This window comes from Lathyrus oleraceus, chromosome 1, assembly GCF_024323335.1.
Source record: "Lathyrus oleraceus cultivar Zhongwan6 chromosome 1, CAAS_Psat_ZW6_1.0, whole genome shotgun sequence".
NCBI lineage: Eukaryota > Viridiplantae > Streptophyta > Magnoliopsida > Fabales > Fabaceae > Lathyrus > Lathyrus oleraceus.
The window spans coordinates 153,941,963-153,959,744 of NC_066579.1; the positions used below are offsets into that span (position 1 = coordinate 153,941,963).

The following is a 17,782-nucleotide window of genomic DNA, read 5'->3' on the forward strand; positions in this document are numbered from 1 at the left end:
TCATTTTAAAATGAAATTATTTTATGTGTACATATGTTTACAATGAATCTCTTTTAAATTTTATTTTTAGGTTTTTTTATTTATTTAAAATGTATACATTCTCAAATGCCATTTGCGTGTAAATAGTAAACACTAATAATTTAAAGGATGTTTTTTTTCACTCTTATGAGTTATCACACACCATCATGAAAAATTTAGATTGGTCATAGAATCTGGAGATGCATCTCCAGGCACTTTTATTTTAGTCTTTTTCAGACCAAATTGAAGAGGCACCCATATTCCCAAAATTAATTCGAAGATGCATCTCCGTTGCGCAAAAAAGTGCGTCTGAAGATGCATACACGTAAACACAATTTATTCAAAAGTCAGTGGGAAATCCGAAGATGCATCTCCAAACGCTTTTATTTCATATCTGACGACATACTACCTTTCCCACTTCCTTCTTGTTCATTTCCTGCAAAAAAAACGTTCTCTTCCTCCTCTCAAGCTTTTGAGCTCTCTGCCACATTCAAACTTCTCTTTGTAGCAAACTTCTACTTTTTGAGTTCTAACTCCTCATTTCCAACATCTCATTACTCATACAGTCAATTTGATTTGGTAAGTTTTTAAAAATTTCATCTTTATTTATATTTTGATTTGTAGTTAGTTGTTTAAGTTATATTAGTTGTTTTAGGTACATTAAATAATAATGTAAATAATTTTGGTAGGCTGGAAGAACATGCATTGAGATATTTTTGGACTGTTATGACATAAATGATGTATCTTCCATGACTGAGATAATCGCAGGTTTGTCTAGAGATACATCTCCAGATTTGACAGGAGCGTACACATTTGAAATCTGCAAACCACGACAGGAAAATATTAGAGCTGGCGTAACTCATTATTGCTTGGTTCACTGATGTTATACGTTATTCTGGTCTTATCAGTTTATGTTCTTTTGCTTACACGACATGCAGGTGAATTTTGCTGAGAGGTGGCATTCAAAGACATAATCTTTTCACCTTATTATAAGCAAGATAAAGATTACCTTGGATGATGTCTCATGCCTCCTACATCTTCTCATAAGGAAGAGATTACTGGACCACATGAGGATGAGGCGAGAGGAAGCCGTCAATATGATGGTCACCCATTTGTGTGTTGACCCTAGTAAGGCCGCCAAAGACGAAACTGGCACTAGAGGCGCTCATGATATGTTTAGGGGGCCTTGGATACTGAAAGTGATGGTGTGCCGGTTGAGTACCACTGACACTATGCATTTAGGTGTTACATTTTTTCTAGGTTGATACGTCCATGTTTGTGGACAAAAGTGCAACCAATGTCGATGTGGTGTACCTTAGGTACTTCGTCGACCTGACTTCAATTCACGAGTACAACTGGGGGGCACCTGTTTGGTCTACATGTACTTGAAGCTGGGCAATGGATGTCTTTGAAAGACAAAACAGATGACATGGAGCTACATGCTGCTTGTGGTATTTCCTTGTTACTAATATTTTCATAATTCATTTGTTACACTTGTTATCAATATTATATCTGAACCTTTTTCAAGCATGAATCATCTTTCACTTCCCTCGCATCACAGGGTGGGAATATGTGTCTACCTACGACGAGGATTTGTCACATGTAACCATTCTTGTTTCGTACACGGGGAATAATGCAGTCGAGCCATTCATAGTCTATCTTGATCGTATACCATATGAAGTTTGGTTCTGCCCATACGAGGGTCGTCGTTAGATGTGTCAGTTTAACGTCATTTTCTTATATTCTAGATGGTTGGCATGTTGGTCATCTCTTATGTATCCTTATCTGCTAGGGCGAGTGATGTAACAATTTGGCTATATGTAGATTATTCTGAGACCTCCTACGAGTCTGCTCCTTCTACTGTCTACCACAAAGATCTCGATGCGGTACTTGACGATTTCGAGAGTCACCATGTATCAGAGGAGTATCACAAGATACTAGCCCTTGTACATTGGCCCTATAGAGACAACTACATGACATGGTTTTATATGGTTTCACACTTTATCATGACACCAGACGCTTTTGGAAGGTAGCATAAGCCAACTAACTAGGAGGTACTTGAGGCTCAGGAAGGCCAGGTCGAGAGCGTGACGATGGTCTATCAGCGTGTTGTGGAGATGTGTTGAACAGGCATAGAGTCACGACTCTTTGAGGATGACATTCCCCAGTTGGCCCTTGTGGAGAACATGACTTTTTTATGTATGGTGTTGAATTTTTGAACTTATGTATGACTTTTTAGTTTCATTTGCCTTTAATGAAACTTGACTTTACTATGATTTAACTTTGATTTTATGTTAATATAACTTGGCCTAAAAAAAATATAATGTTGTGACAATGGAGCTGTTATGAAACCATTCAGGGGGATTTTCGGAAATGCATCTCCGAAGTAATCCCTCATTGCAATTACTACGTTTCAAATACCTGTAAAATGACTTGAGCAGACATTTCAGAGATGCATCTCCGAATACATCTAAATAATATACAAAGATGCATCTCTGAACCATATTTTGATCAAAATGGGGGAGATATAAGAATAACACATTTTAGTTTGGTTTAGGTGCGTCCGGAGATGCATCTCAGGATGCGTGAAATGCAATTTTGAATTTTCAAAGGTGTGGAAGGCACCACTAAAATTAGAATGAGCATTCCCCATAATTTAACATTTCCATAAACAATGGCTGATAACACCCTTCATACTTCACGTGATTTTAAAATTGAATAAAATTTCTGGTCAAAATTTTCGGTAGGCTAAAACGAAATTTTTGGTATAAACAAAATTTCCAGTATACCAAAAATTTCAAAAGTTTTGGTAAGTTTCAAATTTCAATTTTTTTTGAAATTTACCATTTGATATCGAAAATTTCCGTCAAAGTGAAATTCCCAAGTAGCGCTATTTATTTAAAATTTTAAACACTCAGGATTTTATCGACATTTTTGAATGGTTGTGATTGCACCAATGCTTTTGTATGATCCATAGTAAATGCGAAATTGTATAAATAGGGGGTCACCTATAGTTTGATAAAAACATCTCAAAAATGCCTCTTCCTCAATTTTTGATTAAGACAGAAGTGTACTTCAACGGAGCTTCACCTTCCGTAGAGTTTCGACTTCCGGATGACACCACATCTATCGCCGGCCTGACGTCCAAGTTGAATGAATTGTTGCCTGATACTGAAAACAGGAAGGTGAGAAAGATCGAGTTTCGTGAATATTAGATTGATGCTGACGAAAGGATGAGATACGACCTTATTAAGTTGAAGACCGATGAAGATGTGAAAGATATATGAAGATCATTTTATCGTGGGTTAACAAATGGACCGATCGAGTTAGATGATAAGATTTCAAGGTCCGTTGATGACATAATGAACATGATGAAACATCCAAAATCATCTGGTAGTGTCTATGTTTTTTCAGCAGCCATAACCTCGTCTACCGCTCTATCAATAACTCTTTACCTGCAATAGTGTCGTCTCTGCCTCTGTATTTCACTACAAAAAAAGGAAAATTTTTAAAAAAATTATTAACTACCGCAAATTTTCAAAATCTACAGTAAAAAACAATTTTTTTTAATAACTTACGAAAATTCTAAAATTTTCGGTAAAAAACAATTTTTTTATAATTATCGAAAATTTCAGAATTTCCGATAAAAACAATTTTTTTATAAATACCGAAAATTCTAAAACTTTCAGGAATTTTCATGGGATTTTGTACCAAAAATTTGAAAATTTTCAATTAAAATGTTAGAATTAATATCAGAAAATTTGAAATTTCCGATATAAAATGCTGGAAATTATGACATTTGCGGTAATAAACGTACTATTTTTGAAATTTCCGATAGTGTTTTTAATATTTTTGGTATCTCCCCAGACTTTTGTGATTCACGCGTGGATACGGTGAATTTCGAAAATGAATGAAATAATTTTGTAAGGTAGTGTTGTCTTTTCATACGCAATGGCGGGTGTCATGTTGATGGGGATGGCAAGTTAAATGCTGTTCTTCACAAGTGCCCAAATCAACAAGCCCAAAGCCAATAACAACGCACAGGCCCAACAAAAAACAAACAGAGTAGTAACAAACAAAACGCAAGGGTTTAACGAGGAAGAGAGAGAGAGGAACTGAACTAAATATTCTCTTCTCAAATCTACTATGAAGTTCCTTCAATCTCTCTTAGGTACTTTTCTTCTTCAATTTCATACACAATCACTTATTTCAGAATTTTAACTTCACTTTTTTATAATCACTTTTTTTTCCCAGGTAAAACCCGTTTTGCAGCGCGTGATAGGTTACTGTGTCGAGTTTCGGGGCTCCGATTCTTCAATGCTTCCCCAGAAGAGTATTCCAAGAGGAATTACGCCAACAATGTCGCTGAATACAACACTGTTTTAGGTTCTCTCAATGCTCAAAGAAGGTTCCTCTTTCTCTTGAGTTATTTTATTTTATTTTTTAAGAATTGAAAATTATTAATTTTGTTGTAAACATATAAAATGTTAGATAAATTAGTCATTTTTAGGATAATTTAGGGACAGATATTATAGTATCATATTCAAGGAAGGATTCAGAGAATTTTTATAGTTGGGGGCAGCAAAATAGTCTATAATATGTTCCCTGAAAAAATAGTTGCCCATGAAAAAAATGCATAGATATACTTGTTAGTTTTCCCCTGAAAATTGAAAAATGCCAGTTTCCTCCTCAAATTTTGCAAATCAGTCAAATTATTTATTGATTGGTACTAAAATATCTTTAAAAGTATTGAAGGGATATTTGAATTATTTATTGAGAAGAGAGTGAAGGCAGCTCCTATTTAATTATGGCTAAAATAAGATTCATAGTGAACTTCGATAGAAGCTTCTCTTGAAGACATAATGCATTGATCTATTTGCCGCTGTTATGAATCGGGAATAGAACCGATGCTACAATTTGAAATCTGTTCTTAATTATTATATGTTGTTCTACGAGGATGACCAGCTACAGAGGGATTGAGAAGTAAACAAATTATTTTATGGAGGGAATCGCCTCATTTTCTCGAACATAGATTCGTAAAATTATATATGAGGACCAAATAGATCTGTGTTTCTTTGATAGGGATCAATTTGTGTATTTACTTATTTATTTTTTTCTGATTCATTTGAGACACCCCATTTTTTGATATATTTTTTAAATATAATTTTGGGTTTGTTGGATTATTTGTTAGGGTTTTTTTGCTAAGGGATGTGTATGATGATATGATGCTTGATGGAGTGAAGCCAACCCGAGACACTTTTCATTCCCTTATTGTTGGAACCATGAGAGGCTCTAGAATGCATGATGCTTTCTTCTTCAAGGACCAAATGAAAATCACGGGTTTGGTTCCTGATGTATGTACATTTTTTTTTTGCTTTCTTCATAAGTTTTTGCTTGTTCAACTTTTTGTTTGAAGTTATGCTGTTAATATGCGTTATTGGGTGTGTAATGTTTGAAGTTTGTGATGATAAATTGGATACTTTAACCTGGTTACATGAAACTTTAAATTTCAGTTAGTTGCCGATATGTGGTTTGAAGTTTACATCTTTTTGAATAGCTCTGCCCCTTTTTTCCTTCTTACTGCCAAATAGAAATGGTTAAAATGATTGTACTGTATTGTTTTTTTTTCTCAATCCAATGTCTTGATGGTGTATTTGGCGGTTAAGCCTTTTTTTCTGTGTCTTTTTGTTGCAACAGCTGTGGAATGTGGATAATCTTGAGTAATACCAAGTTATGTAGTTAAGGTTCTCCTTTTCTATGTAATCTATTTTTGTATTTTAGTCAGAAAAATGTGACTTTAATTGGCTGTAACTAGAGGCTGCACAGACTTTGTATTTTAAAAGTAACAGCCTTATTTGTATGTACGAGTATATGCATAAAAAGGGGATTGGTTTATAACTCCCGTGTGAAATAAATCCTACTTGAAGTAAAGAAGATCAGCAGAATCATTCTTCAATTGTTTTTTTTGTAACATGGCGTAGCCCCATAACACTTGTTGACAACATTCTGTCAACTTCCCCTTTACATTTTTTATTTTTGAAGACCAATGACTAGTCTCATATTGATGATGTAGGTTACCTTTTACAACTTTCTAATTTCAACCTGTGGGAAATCCAAGAACTCTGATCAGGCTATTCAGGTACCTGTCACCATCTATTTGTAGACAGGATTTTAATATTCTACTGCATTAGAAGTGCTTATTGCTTCTTCGTCTTTAGATATATAATATTTTCATTTATTGTCCTTTAAAATGAAGATTTTGGAGGAGATGAAATCCATGGAAGTAAAGCCAAATGTACAAACCTACATCTGCTTGTTACATGCTTGTGCAGCACAAGGGCGCATAGACCGAGTGTATGTTATATTGCTGTTTTTTTATTCATATATTTACTACTAATAAAAGAATGACCCAAAGGAAATATGCCATTTTTTATAATTTTGTTTCCTTTCAAAACATTATTTTAGTATTCCTGTTTTTACAGTAGTTTTGCTGCATCTAGTACTTTACTATAACTTGATTCTTTTCATTCATTCCTTCACATATGAGTATTTCCTATTTCATGTTATCTTTTTTTATATTGCCAAATGTGTATCACCATCATCAAGTTTACTTTTATGAGTTTATATTTTTCAAAAAAATATTTTATTCAAATTATATCCAGGTATGCAATTGTCCGTGATATGACTGCAGCTGGTCTGGGATTAAACAAGTTCTGCTATGCTGGGCTTATAGTTGCACACAAGAACAAAACACCTTTTACGGATGATTTTGATGCAAAAGTAGTTTCCGTATCTTTTTCTTGATTTGACATGTATTATTGTGTATTTTTCCATAAATCTTTGAACTTATTGCTCTGTGGAAAAAGGTTACCGAGTTTGTGGAGAGGTCGAAGATATGGTCTTCAGTAGAAACCGACAGTGCCAATGCTGAGAATGTGATGGTGGGTGTTACTGATGAGGAGTTATATAACTTACCAACGGCAGAATATGTTAATAGGCGCGGAGGATTCTTGAACAGGGCATTTACAGCATATCATACTGCATTCAATGCTGCTGCAGACTTCAAGAATGTTAAGGTATGAAGCGCTGTGTCTCTGAATTTTCATGCTATTTTTAAATGGTTCTTGCAGTGTTGTCGTTATCTAGTGGCATTGCTGAATTTTAACACCCACTTTACTGGTTAATATTGTACATTTCTTTTAAATATTCTTTACCTACTTCATTTTTGCTTACTGGTGTGGCAAGGGCTTTTGGTGTGATTTTATTGCCAATTAAACCAGAATGTTACATGTCAGTCTTCCTTTTAATGGTAGCCCTTCTAAAGGTTCTCCTATTATGATTACCCTCTTCCCTGACTCCTGACCAGTAAAAAGAGATTAAATAAACGACAGAAATAGTGATATTAATTAAAGGATCTAATTGTTCATTTTTTATTCTAGTTTCTATGGAGTAGTAATCTCAATGAGCAAACTACACCTCTCTTCCATGTTTATCCTTTATAGCATGCATGGTGGTTTTAGTTTGTTGAAGATAAAACATAAATTTTAGAAGTTGGACTTCCTCTTTTCTATAGGGCTAAAAATTTAAAGCTCAATTTCAATTTGATCATTTTGTTTTTGTATTTGTAGAAGGGGAAAAAATTAAAAAAGGGCAATTTCTGGTTTCTGTTTTCTTTTCTGTCCAGTTTAGTTTTTGATGTAGTATAATTTAGCTTTTTTAATTGAATCACATCCACTTATCTGATTTGAATTGTGTTTTTGTTTTTTGCAAGACCAGTTGTCGCTCCTTTATTGAATTTTCATCAGGTTTAAGCTTAAGCCCATTTTTGCAGATTGGTTAAGCTTAAGTAGAGTCTAGATTGAAAAACTATGCCTCTCATTCACTCTAACATTTCGTACAATAGCTCTATATTTCTGGTTTGTGGTGGTGTAATCACTGATCACAACATCAATTGTTTCCTTGCCCGTTCAATAATTGTTTTGCATTAGTTAATACCTTTTCTTTTTTGGTTTAAATTGCCTTTTAAAATTTCTATGGCTGATGTCTAATTTTGGCAGTTGACGGATACACTTCTTGAAATGCTGAGCAAGGAGAAGAAAACTCCTGATATCTATATTGTCACGCAAGTAATTAGGTAATTAATTTCTCATGCATTCTATCATACTATATCATTATGTTAGTACGTAAATGTAGATTAACGAAACTGAAATTTATGCTTGTCTTAAGTTAGTCACTAATTACATTAATGACTAGTGCATTGATTAATTGCTTCTCTTTTGCTTTCCTTTGCTGCATGCCATCATCTAGGTTTAACATCGCTTAGAGTATGTTTGGATTGGTGGTATGGTATGTGACGAAATGAAATGTAGTGGTAAATAATGTGATTCTATTGTTTGGATTTGCAAATAATGAATGGAGTGGACTGAAACATGATGGAATTCATTCCATTTCATCCAATTCTCCATTTTTTTATTCCATCCGGTTTGGGATGTATGCAATGAAATGAAATATTATTAATAAAATACCTAAACAATGGAGTGAGATCTATATTTCATTCCGTTCTGTTCCATCAATCTAAATATAGGCTTAAATAATGTTAACAAATGGTGTATGGTGTCATGCCAACAATCTTTTATAGTTTGTAGAGGATATGGTGGCAACTAGTTGAAACAAGGCAACCGAATAGTTACAAAAGAAATGGAAAATTTAATGGAAATACTCATGGTAGTCAAAATCGCGATCCTACTCGTAGGATTGTACGGTTTTGCGATCTTGCAACCCCCCACCGTGCCGGAGAATGACCAAAATTGCTTTGGTAGACGCAGCCAGAATCGCCGCTATAACACGTGAAAACGGTGGAATCGTTGTTTTGGGGAAGAAGCACCGTTTCTGTTCAAAGCCCCCAGGAATCCGGGTTTGCAGGCCAGGTTCGCGACCCGGATCAAAAAAACCCTAAAAAACAGTTTTTTCTGATTGAAATTTGATAAGTTTCTTTTCTCTTTCTCATTTAAACTGTTTCTGCCTAATAAAAATGAGGAATCAATACCCACCAACTCAATAATTTATACAACTTTCCAATATACATCCATGATTAGTGTAACTTCCCTAAAAATACAGCTATTCATTTCACTTTCTCACGTTAAACATCTCTCATGTTAAATACAACAATTATCTCATATTCATTATTCCATCCTCTATCTTCTCTCTCACGTAAAAACAACATTTCATTCTTTATTTTTTCTCCGACTTTAAAAACAATGAATATTATATTTCAGTTTTTAAAAGTAATTTTAGTGATATTTGAAGTTTTTTTCTACAAAATTATGCTGCTTCATATGCATATTATTAATATATATGCAATATATATGAATTTCTAAATTTGGTAGGATCTTACGATACGTGTTACGATCCCCCGATTCACGATCTTGTTACCCCTACCCGATCTTGCGTAGGATCTCGAGTCTGACTACCTTGCAAATAAGACCACTATCGACTTTTCCTTTGATGAGGTGTCTGTCAACTTCAATATATTTGGTTCTATCATGATGCACGAGATTATGGGCTATGCTAATAGTAGACTTATTATTTAAATAAAGTTTCATTGGTTCATCTCACGTTATCTTCAAGTCTTACAAGGTTATATTCATCCATAGTAGTTCACATATCCTTTGTACCATTGTTTTGAACTCTTCTTCAACACTAGATCTGGATTACACTTTATTTTTTACTCTAGATCTGGATAACACTTTATTTTTTACTCTTCTATGTCACAAGATTCCCACCTAGGAGGTGGAAAATCATGTAGTTGTTCTTCTATCCCCAATTAACCTTGCAAAGTCAGCACAAATATATGCTTCAAGACCTACATTTCTATTTCGTTCGAACAAAATTTCTCATTGAGTTCCTTTCAAATATTGCATGATTAAGAGTGTAACTTGTAAATAAATCTCCTTTGGTTGGTGCATGAAGTGGCTCACTACGCTTATAGCAAAAGCAACATCAGGTCTAGTATGCGATGAATATATAAGTTTTTCTACTAACATGTGATGCATTTTCTTAGCAACCACATTATCTTCTTCTTCGTTCCTCAATACATTTGGATCTATTCGTGCACTTCTAGGTTGTCTTGCCAGTCTCTTGTAGAAGATTAATTATGTAATTATGTTGATATATGGAGATGTCTTTCTTGGAGTTTGCCTCTTAAATTCTTAGAAAATGCTTCAACTTTCCCACGATCTTAATCTCAAATTCCTTGGTTAAGTGTTGGCCTAGCAATTGTTGTTTCTCCTTATCATCACCTGTCACTATAATGTCATCCACATACACTAGTAATATTGTCACTCCCCCTGTCTTTGAGTGTTTGATAAAAAGATTATGATCTCTTTGGCTTTGTTTGAAGCCCAAACCTACCGTAATTTTAGTTAGTCTTCCAAACCATGCTTGTGGTGATTGGTTTAGCCCATATAAAACCTCTTTTTTAACTTGCTTACGGTGTTGGCGGTAGTATGTTCACATTATCTAGGGGTTACATTCATGTAGATCTCTTCAAGTTCTTCATGAAGGAAGGTATTTTTCACATCAAATTAGTGTACGTTTCAATTGTGATTAGCTGTTAAAGATAATATCACCCTGACAAAAACTATTTTTGCAACTCGAGCAAATGTCTTTGAGGAATCTACTCCATAAATTTGAGTGAGACCTTTGGCTACCAATCTTGCCTTGTACTTCTCAATAGATCCATCAACCTTGTATTTTAAATAGTATATCCATTTGCACCTTACATGTTTCTTTCCATTTGGTAAAGAAACCAATTTCCAAGAGTTGTATTTATCCAATGCCTCCATCTCAAAGTCCATAGTTTGTTTTCATTTCCTGTTAGACAATGTCTCAGATAGATAGATGGGCATTGTTAGTGTTTAGGCTTGTGAGGAAGGCTTTTTGATTAGGTGAAAACTGTTCAAAGCATCGGTAGTTGGATAAAGTGTAAAGTGGCTTTGATAAAGGCTCTAGTATCTTTCCTGAGGGCAATTCAAAGATGCAAGTCTTCATAGTGTAGTAGTCGTATTGAGCTGAATTCTAGTTCCATGTGTAAGGCTGGGCTAGATTCTGGTTAATCACTAGAACTTGAAGGGTCTAGGAAGTTACCTCATGTAAAGCCGGATTGGACTCTTGGATATGGGTAGATTAGATTCAGGGATGCAACCATAGAATGCAAACCAGTTCGGAATATCGGGGTTGTTGCTAATAATAAACTATAAGCTGCTTGTAAAAGGAATACTTGTAACCATCAAACTGGGTCAACTTGGTTGTGGTGAAATAAGGAAATATATTTGCAGTTTGAACTTTTTTGGTTCTAGACTAAATCCTCATTTCTTGCTTCTGTTTCAACTGTTTTTATTGTCCATTATATACAAATTTCAGTTATAAAATCTATTTACCATTATTATGCAGGTGCTATTGTCATGCTGGAGAAATTGACCGTGGTCTTCAATATTTTGAGGAATTTATAAATTTAGGAAAGGGTAATGCTGCCGAACTTTTTGTGGTGAGTTTTCTCATAGTTTCTAGTACAATAAAATACCAAATTTTGTAGTTGGATGCTTGTATTTCTTCGTATACCAGTAATGTTACCAAGGGCCTGGTTAAATTGACTAGTTTTTTTTTCTTTCACAAACTGTATAAAATGCATATTGATTAATGTTATACCAACCAACATTACTGCAGACACTTGCCGAGGGGGCAATGGTTGGGTACACTGAGAAAGGAATGCAAATTTCTCAAGATATACTAGTAAGTTATTGTAGACCTTGATCAACTTTGTTAATTTGAAATTAATTTGATATGTTTAAAGATTCAAATTTAATCTGCAATTGTAGGTAAGAATGAATGAAAGAAACTTTTTCATGAATGTCAAAATGGGAAGTGAGCTCCTGCTCAGGGCTTCTGGTGAAAAGGTAAACAAACTCTTCCAATTATACCATCTTGTTATGTGCTTGAGACGAGATGATTAATACATGTCGCTCAGGAGTTAATATACAATTTTGTTGTTTTTAAATTCCTAGACCGGAGGATATACTAATGCTAACTACATATGGGACTTGATGCGAGCCCGTAATATCAAACCTACGTTGCCTGCGGTGGAAGCATACTACCAGGGTTTGAAGGTGAGTTATTCACCTCAGCAATAGATTGATTAATATAAAGGATATCTACTGTCACATCATCTAATCTGGCTATCTAACAATTGGATTATACCCTTGATGTCAATGCTTTGTGTGTCAAATTGCAGGATCGGCAGATTCCTCAAGATGATCCAAGACTCGTGTTGGTTACTCAAATGTACGACAGCCTTCGCCTGAGATTTAGGGGAAGCGTGAATGTATAGAGATTTATGTTCTTTCCTTTTTTTGTTGTGAATTCTGTTAGCTGTTGATAGGTTTTTCTGGTTCAAAAAGAGAGTCCATTAGTTACCAAGAAATTTTAAACTTGATTCATGTATGAGTTGATCTTAGGAATTCATTAATTCACGCAGTCTCATCAATCCTGTCTAAGGTGTATCTCATTGAAAATGGTGCACTCGGTTTGATTTTTATTGTTTTAAAATAAATGAATGATAGAGATTAACTTACCGGAAACTGGCAAGATCAATTGTAATAACATCAATGATCAAAGTGTTGGAATTGGTATCTGCTTAAGAGATGAAGTTGCAATAACATCTGATCTAAGTGTTGAATGTTGATTAAGAGGTCATTTTTTATGGTGAACACTATGATATGTTTAGTATTAAATAAAGCTAGATCACCTAAGCATTTTCTTGCAAATCTCCTAAAATTAAAAATGAGTAAGTTTAAATATAGTTTTAATTACTCTTTTCTTTCACTTACAATTTTGATGTCTTTATTTGAATTTTTTAATCAAAATAATCCAATTTTTCAAGGAAATTTCCAAAATACCCCCCTGGTTTAAAAAAAAATTCCATACTATCCCACTTTTAGGAGGAGGCGCCAATTCAATTGGCGACTCCTCTTAAAAATTGAATGGAGACGCCAATTGCATTGATACCTCAGTGTAAAATGCATTTTTTTTTTGCTAAATGGTCTATGTGATACATAATTTTGAAATAGGATCAATTGATATTAATAAAATTTTTCGTTTACACAAAAATGCATAATGGTGATGATCAGGATCACCTAACCGACCTTCGGTCCCACATCCCTTACCTACCCTAACCTGTTTCCCTAACCCATGTTGATGATCATATTGAGGTAGTCAGACAAGTCGACATAGTCTTCAGTATGCATCGAGGGTGTACCGCCGTAGCTGAGTTCATGACCCATGCCAGAGTAGTTGGGTTGTGTTTGACTCATTGGTGGGCAACCGGGACGGTTGAGGGTGTACCGCCGTAACTGAGTTCATGACCCATGCCAGAGAAGGTGGTGAATGCTGGGTATGCTCTAACTCAGTCGTCATTTCAATATTATCGTGATGAAATTAGATTGTCTAATGAAGACGCATGGAGATGGCTAAATAACATACTAGTAGAGTAGTGGACAAGAGCATTTGACGGAGATTGTCGATGGGGTCATATGACAACAAACCTTGTGGAATGCATGAATGGGGTATGCAAAGGACTTAGAAATCTGCCAAATAACCGCCTTGGTAAGATCGACCTATTATAGGTTGACATCTACGTTCGTAACCAGAGGTGAAAGATGGAGTGCGATGTTAATGTCTACAGTGAGTGTTGCATGAAAGTCATGAAAGAGGAGAGTATCAAAGCTAGCACACATGCTGTAACAGTCTTTGACCGTCATAGGCAAAATTTCAGCGTCTAGGAAACAATGGACCACAACGAGGGGAGACCAAATTTAGCATATGCTGTTAGACTAAACAGAAGTTGGTGCGACTGTGGAAAATTCCAGGTCTTCCGCATTCCTTGCTCCCATGTCATTGAAGCATGCGCATATACTCGTCAAGACGCTTACAACAATTTATCTGATGTGTATAAGGTCGCCACCGTCATGAATGTATATAATAAAAGCTTCTCGGTATTACCAATGGAGGAATACTGGCCTCCATATGAAGGTGATATAGTTTGGCACAACGACGAGATGCGTAGAAAGAAAAAAGGAAGGCCAAACAACACACGTATCAGGACATAAATGAATTCGACAAATAAAATGATAAGATTATGTAGTATCTGTCGTCAACCAGGACACAACAAGAACAACTGTCCCAATCGAGGAGCATCATCTGGGTCATAAGCTTTTTGTAACATTGTATTTCTGTAACCTTCAATTATTATATATCATAAAGTTTTTGTTACAACGAGGTTCACAACAAACATCAATACAAAATAAGCTAACTGAAAACAAAAATATTTCTAACTAATTACAACAATCAAATTGATTTCATCTCAACCGAACATCATTTCCCTAACATCCTTATCAGTCTTCATTCGCACCCAACCAAAGATACTATCGAGTCTCTCAATACTTCTAATTTTTCCCCTTCTTGTATTTTTCCATCTAACCAACGAACCAACTCCCTCTTCAGTTGCTCGAACGTAGTGATGTTCCAGAAGAGCATCAGTATCTGAGGTTTGTCTCTCGCATAAATCACCTTTTCGTATGGGCGACGAACACCAAACATAATTTCCAAATGATTAAATGAGATATGGAACAATGACTCACACAACACATCTATTTATAATAAAAAAATTGCATTTTACACTGAGGTGTCAATCCAATTGGTGCCTCCTTTGTAAAAATACACATGGGCGCCAATTGGATTGGCTAGAGCGCATGCCCTAGCCAATCCAATTGGCGCCTCCATTCAATTTTTAAGAGGAATCGCCAATTGGATTGGCGTCTCCTCCTAAAAGTGGGGTAATTTAGGATTTTTTTTGAAATCAGGGATATTTTGAGAATTTTCTTTACAAATTGGTTGTAAAAAATTCTCTTTATTTCTATTGAGATATGTAATTATAATAAGTATCTATTATGATATTATCTTATTGATTTAATCATAATCCTCCCCATAATAATAAGTGTGTATTGAAAAAACTTCACAATATGTTCATGGTTATGAGTGCTCAAATTAACCGGTTATTTAAATTATTCATATCCAAATTTAATTATTAAAAATTAATTAATTATTAATTTGATTTTAACTAAATCATTTTGGATATATTATTAATATGGTTTTAATCAAATCCATAATTGGACATCCATATTCAAATAGAATAGTCTATATTTTTTAAATTTATTTTCTTTTGAAAATAAAAAAATATATTTTTTTCAGTAAATAAAAAAACTGAAAAAAAGCATTTAATTTTAAAAAATAAAAATAAAAAAATGATTCTTTTGAAAAAAAGTTTTTTTCTAAAAATAAAAGAATATGATTTTTTTATTTTTGAAAATAAATATTTTTTCTTAAAAAAAAAATTCTTACAAAAAATGATTAAAAAAAATTAATTATAAATTTGGTTATGGAAATAACCTGTTAATAACTGTTTATAACTATTTTACAAAATAAAATTCAGTTATGATAATTGGTTTTAATAACCGATTATATCATATGGATTATTTATGGTTATGGATTGATTATGAAAATTAATCATCCATGAGCATCCATATCCATGGTGTTATCCTTTCTTTCTGGTCTTCCTAAAGAGGACAATCCTCTTAAAATCCAAACGATATCAAATACTACCATCCGACAATATAAGAGCTCATTAATTGTTGTCTAGATATTTTTACTATTCTTGAGTCCTTTGCTTTTATTTCAAACTCTAGCAGTGGAGGTCAAGGTGGTTGAGGGATAAAGGTGATTTCTATTCTACTTGTTGTTGGAAAGATAAAGACATTCGGGTTTCATGACTTACTACACAAAATTGTTAATGTTTGAGAGGTAGAGGTAATTTCTATTGTACTTACCGTTGGAAAGATAAGCACACTCAAGATTGATGTTTCAGGTTTCATGAATTACTTAACACAATTGTTAATGTTGCATAAACCTCTATAGATAGACACACTCAAGATTGATGATTTACTTAATAAAATTGCTAAGGTTGCACAAACATCTATAGATAGACACATTCAAGATTGATGTTCCGAATTTATAAAAAAAATTGAATAAAATGGTGTTTGACCTTCTTAGTTAGAGTTTTTACATAAAGAGTCTTAAAACAGAGATCATATTTCACTAAAATCTTTTTGTAATAACTTTACAGTTCAAAAAGAGTTATCAATTAAAACATTTTACTTAAAAGAAATATTGATAATCTTACATTCTAATACTTTTGAAATCAGAATCATAACACAAAATTCTAAATCTAGACTCAGGTCTGATCCAACTCCAATGGACTAGGAAGAAAAAAACTTATACCTAAAAAATAATCAATGGAGTAGGACGAGATACTACGATCTTGGTGAACTTTCGAAGAGGGATAAAATATAATATGTCACATTTAATAATACAACTATAGGAATAGTCCTAAAAAATTAGGTTCAAATAAAACAATCAGGAAGATTATAAGCAATTAGGATAAATTATAAGTTTACCTTATGCTCATATACTAACAAATCACCCGAGATTTGTCTTTACATTAGAAATCATATTTTCTACTAGTTATATCTCAAATTCGACTAATTGTTTAAAATATCAAATGGAGTCATATTCAAGCGAACAAACATTCTTTAAAAAACTTAGAATGTCTATTTTAAGATTTTTCTTTTTATTTTAGGACTTAAACTTCCAGTTGGTTCAGTTTAATCAAACAATATGAATTGATACAGAAATAAAGCAACATGTTTTGTCCATATTGTAACTAGTATTTCTCCTACTCTACTTAATGAAATGAGACACTTGCAAAGTCTAATATGTAGGAAATTTTGTCTAATGTAAGGTTCATTCTTAAAAGCCTTGTGTAGAGTGAGTTATAACTAAAAGACTAACAGTATGACAAATATTTGTACTACAAAATTTGAAAATAGAAATTGAACTAGCAGTTCAGTTTTCTCAGCTTTCCCACAACTAAAAGGATTCAAATAAAAGTTTATTTCGTGCAAATTTTTGTCTAGAGTTATTCGTTGTTCATGTTTGTACTACGATGATTGTCACATCCCTTAATCCATCATTTGATGATGCAATTTTTCTCCTTTGCTCGTGCGATATGCCTTACCTTGCTTACTCTTATCTATCTTTGCCTACATTTCATGAATTAGGGTTTTTACACCCCTCACTTTGAAACTACAATGGTTAGTTTTGTATCGAGAGTTAAATAGCTTTTTCACGTTCCTTCATCGGTATCAATGACTATACGATTACTTTAATAATACAACTTGCAACATGCTTTAATTCTCCTTGAGATATTCTTAGATAGATTCTAATAATGTCTTTAATTGCCCTCAATAACTCCTTCATGATGAGTCTTGGGTTCCTCTAATCACGTTAAACCATTATGTATGAGTCTAACTAGTATCATACTACGTCCAAGTGCCTTATTGTAAGTTTTAGAGCATTTTCAAGTGCCTTATTGTAAGTTTTTAATCTTGTTATAAGTCCTTAATGAGTGAGTATCATTAGAATAATTAGGATTATAAAATCTTATCCTTCTTAACTAGAAAAGGAATGACATGTTTAGTAAATTATCATAAGTGGTAAGGGCAGTCTTGTAAATGCATGACTAGCCTATAAAAGTTCAAACTATGAAAAATTTCTCATTTTTATCTTAGTTTCCTCTCTCTTCACTTAAAAATTG

General features: G+C 33.7%; 1 protein-coding gene across 1 annotated transcript; it reads left to right on the plus strand.

The window, feature by feature from the left end:
• The first annotated feature begins 4,024 nt into the window (after positions 1–4,024).
• LOC127123530 (pentatricopeptide repeat-containing protein At4g35850, mitochondrial) lies at positions 4,025–12,653 on the plus strand. The gene is made up of 13 exons (XM_051053744.1): positions 4,025–4,189; positions 4,273–4,426; positions 5,210–5,372; positions 6,092–6,157; positions 6,275–6,372; positions 6,681–6,798; positions 6,885–7,094; positions 8,076–8,152; positions 11,470–11,563; positions 11,743–11,808; positions 11,895–11,972; positions 12,081–12,182; positions 12,308–12,653. The coding sequence occupies exons 1-13, from the start codon at positions 4,165–4,167 to the stop codon at positions 12,401–12,403; spliced, it is 1,347 nt and encodes a 448-aa protein (XP_050909701.1). The 5' UTR covers positions 4,025–4,164; the 3' UTR covers positions 12,404–12,653.
• Positions 12,654–17,782: the final 5,129 nt, after the last annotated feature.

Excerpts from the sequence above, each read along its gene's own strand:
- LOC127123530 (XM_051053744.1), top strand. The coding sequence starts at position 4,165 with ATGAAGTTCCTTCAATCTCTCTTAG. Across the intron at positions 4,190-4,272 it reads GTTCCTTCAATCTCTCTTAG|GTAAAACCCGTTTTGCAGCG; the intron begins GTACTTTTCTTC and ends TTTTTTTCCCAG. Across the intron at positions 11,809-11,894 it reads AAATTTCTCAAGATATACTA|GTAAGAATGAATGAAAGAAA; the intron begins GTAAGTTATTGT and ends CTGCAATTGTAG.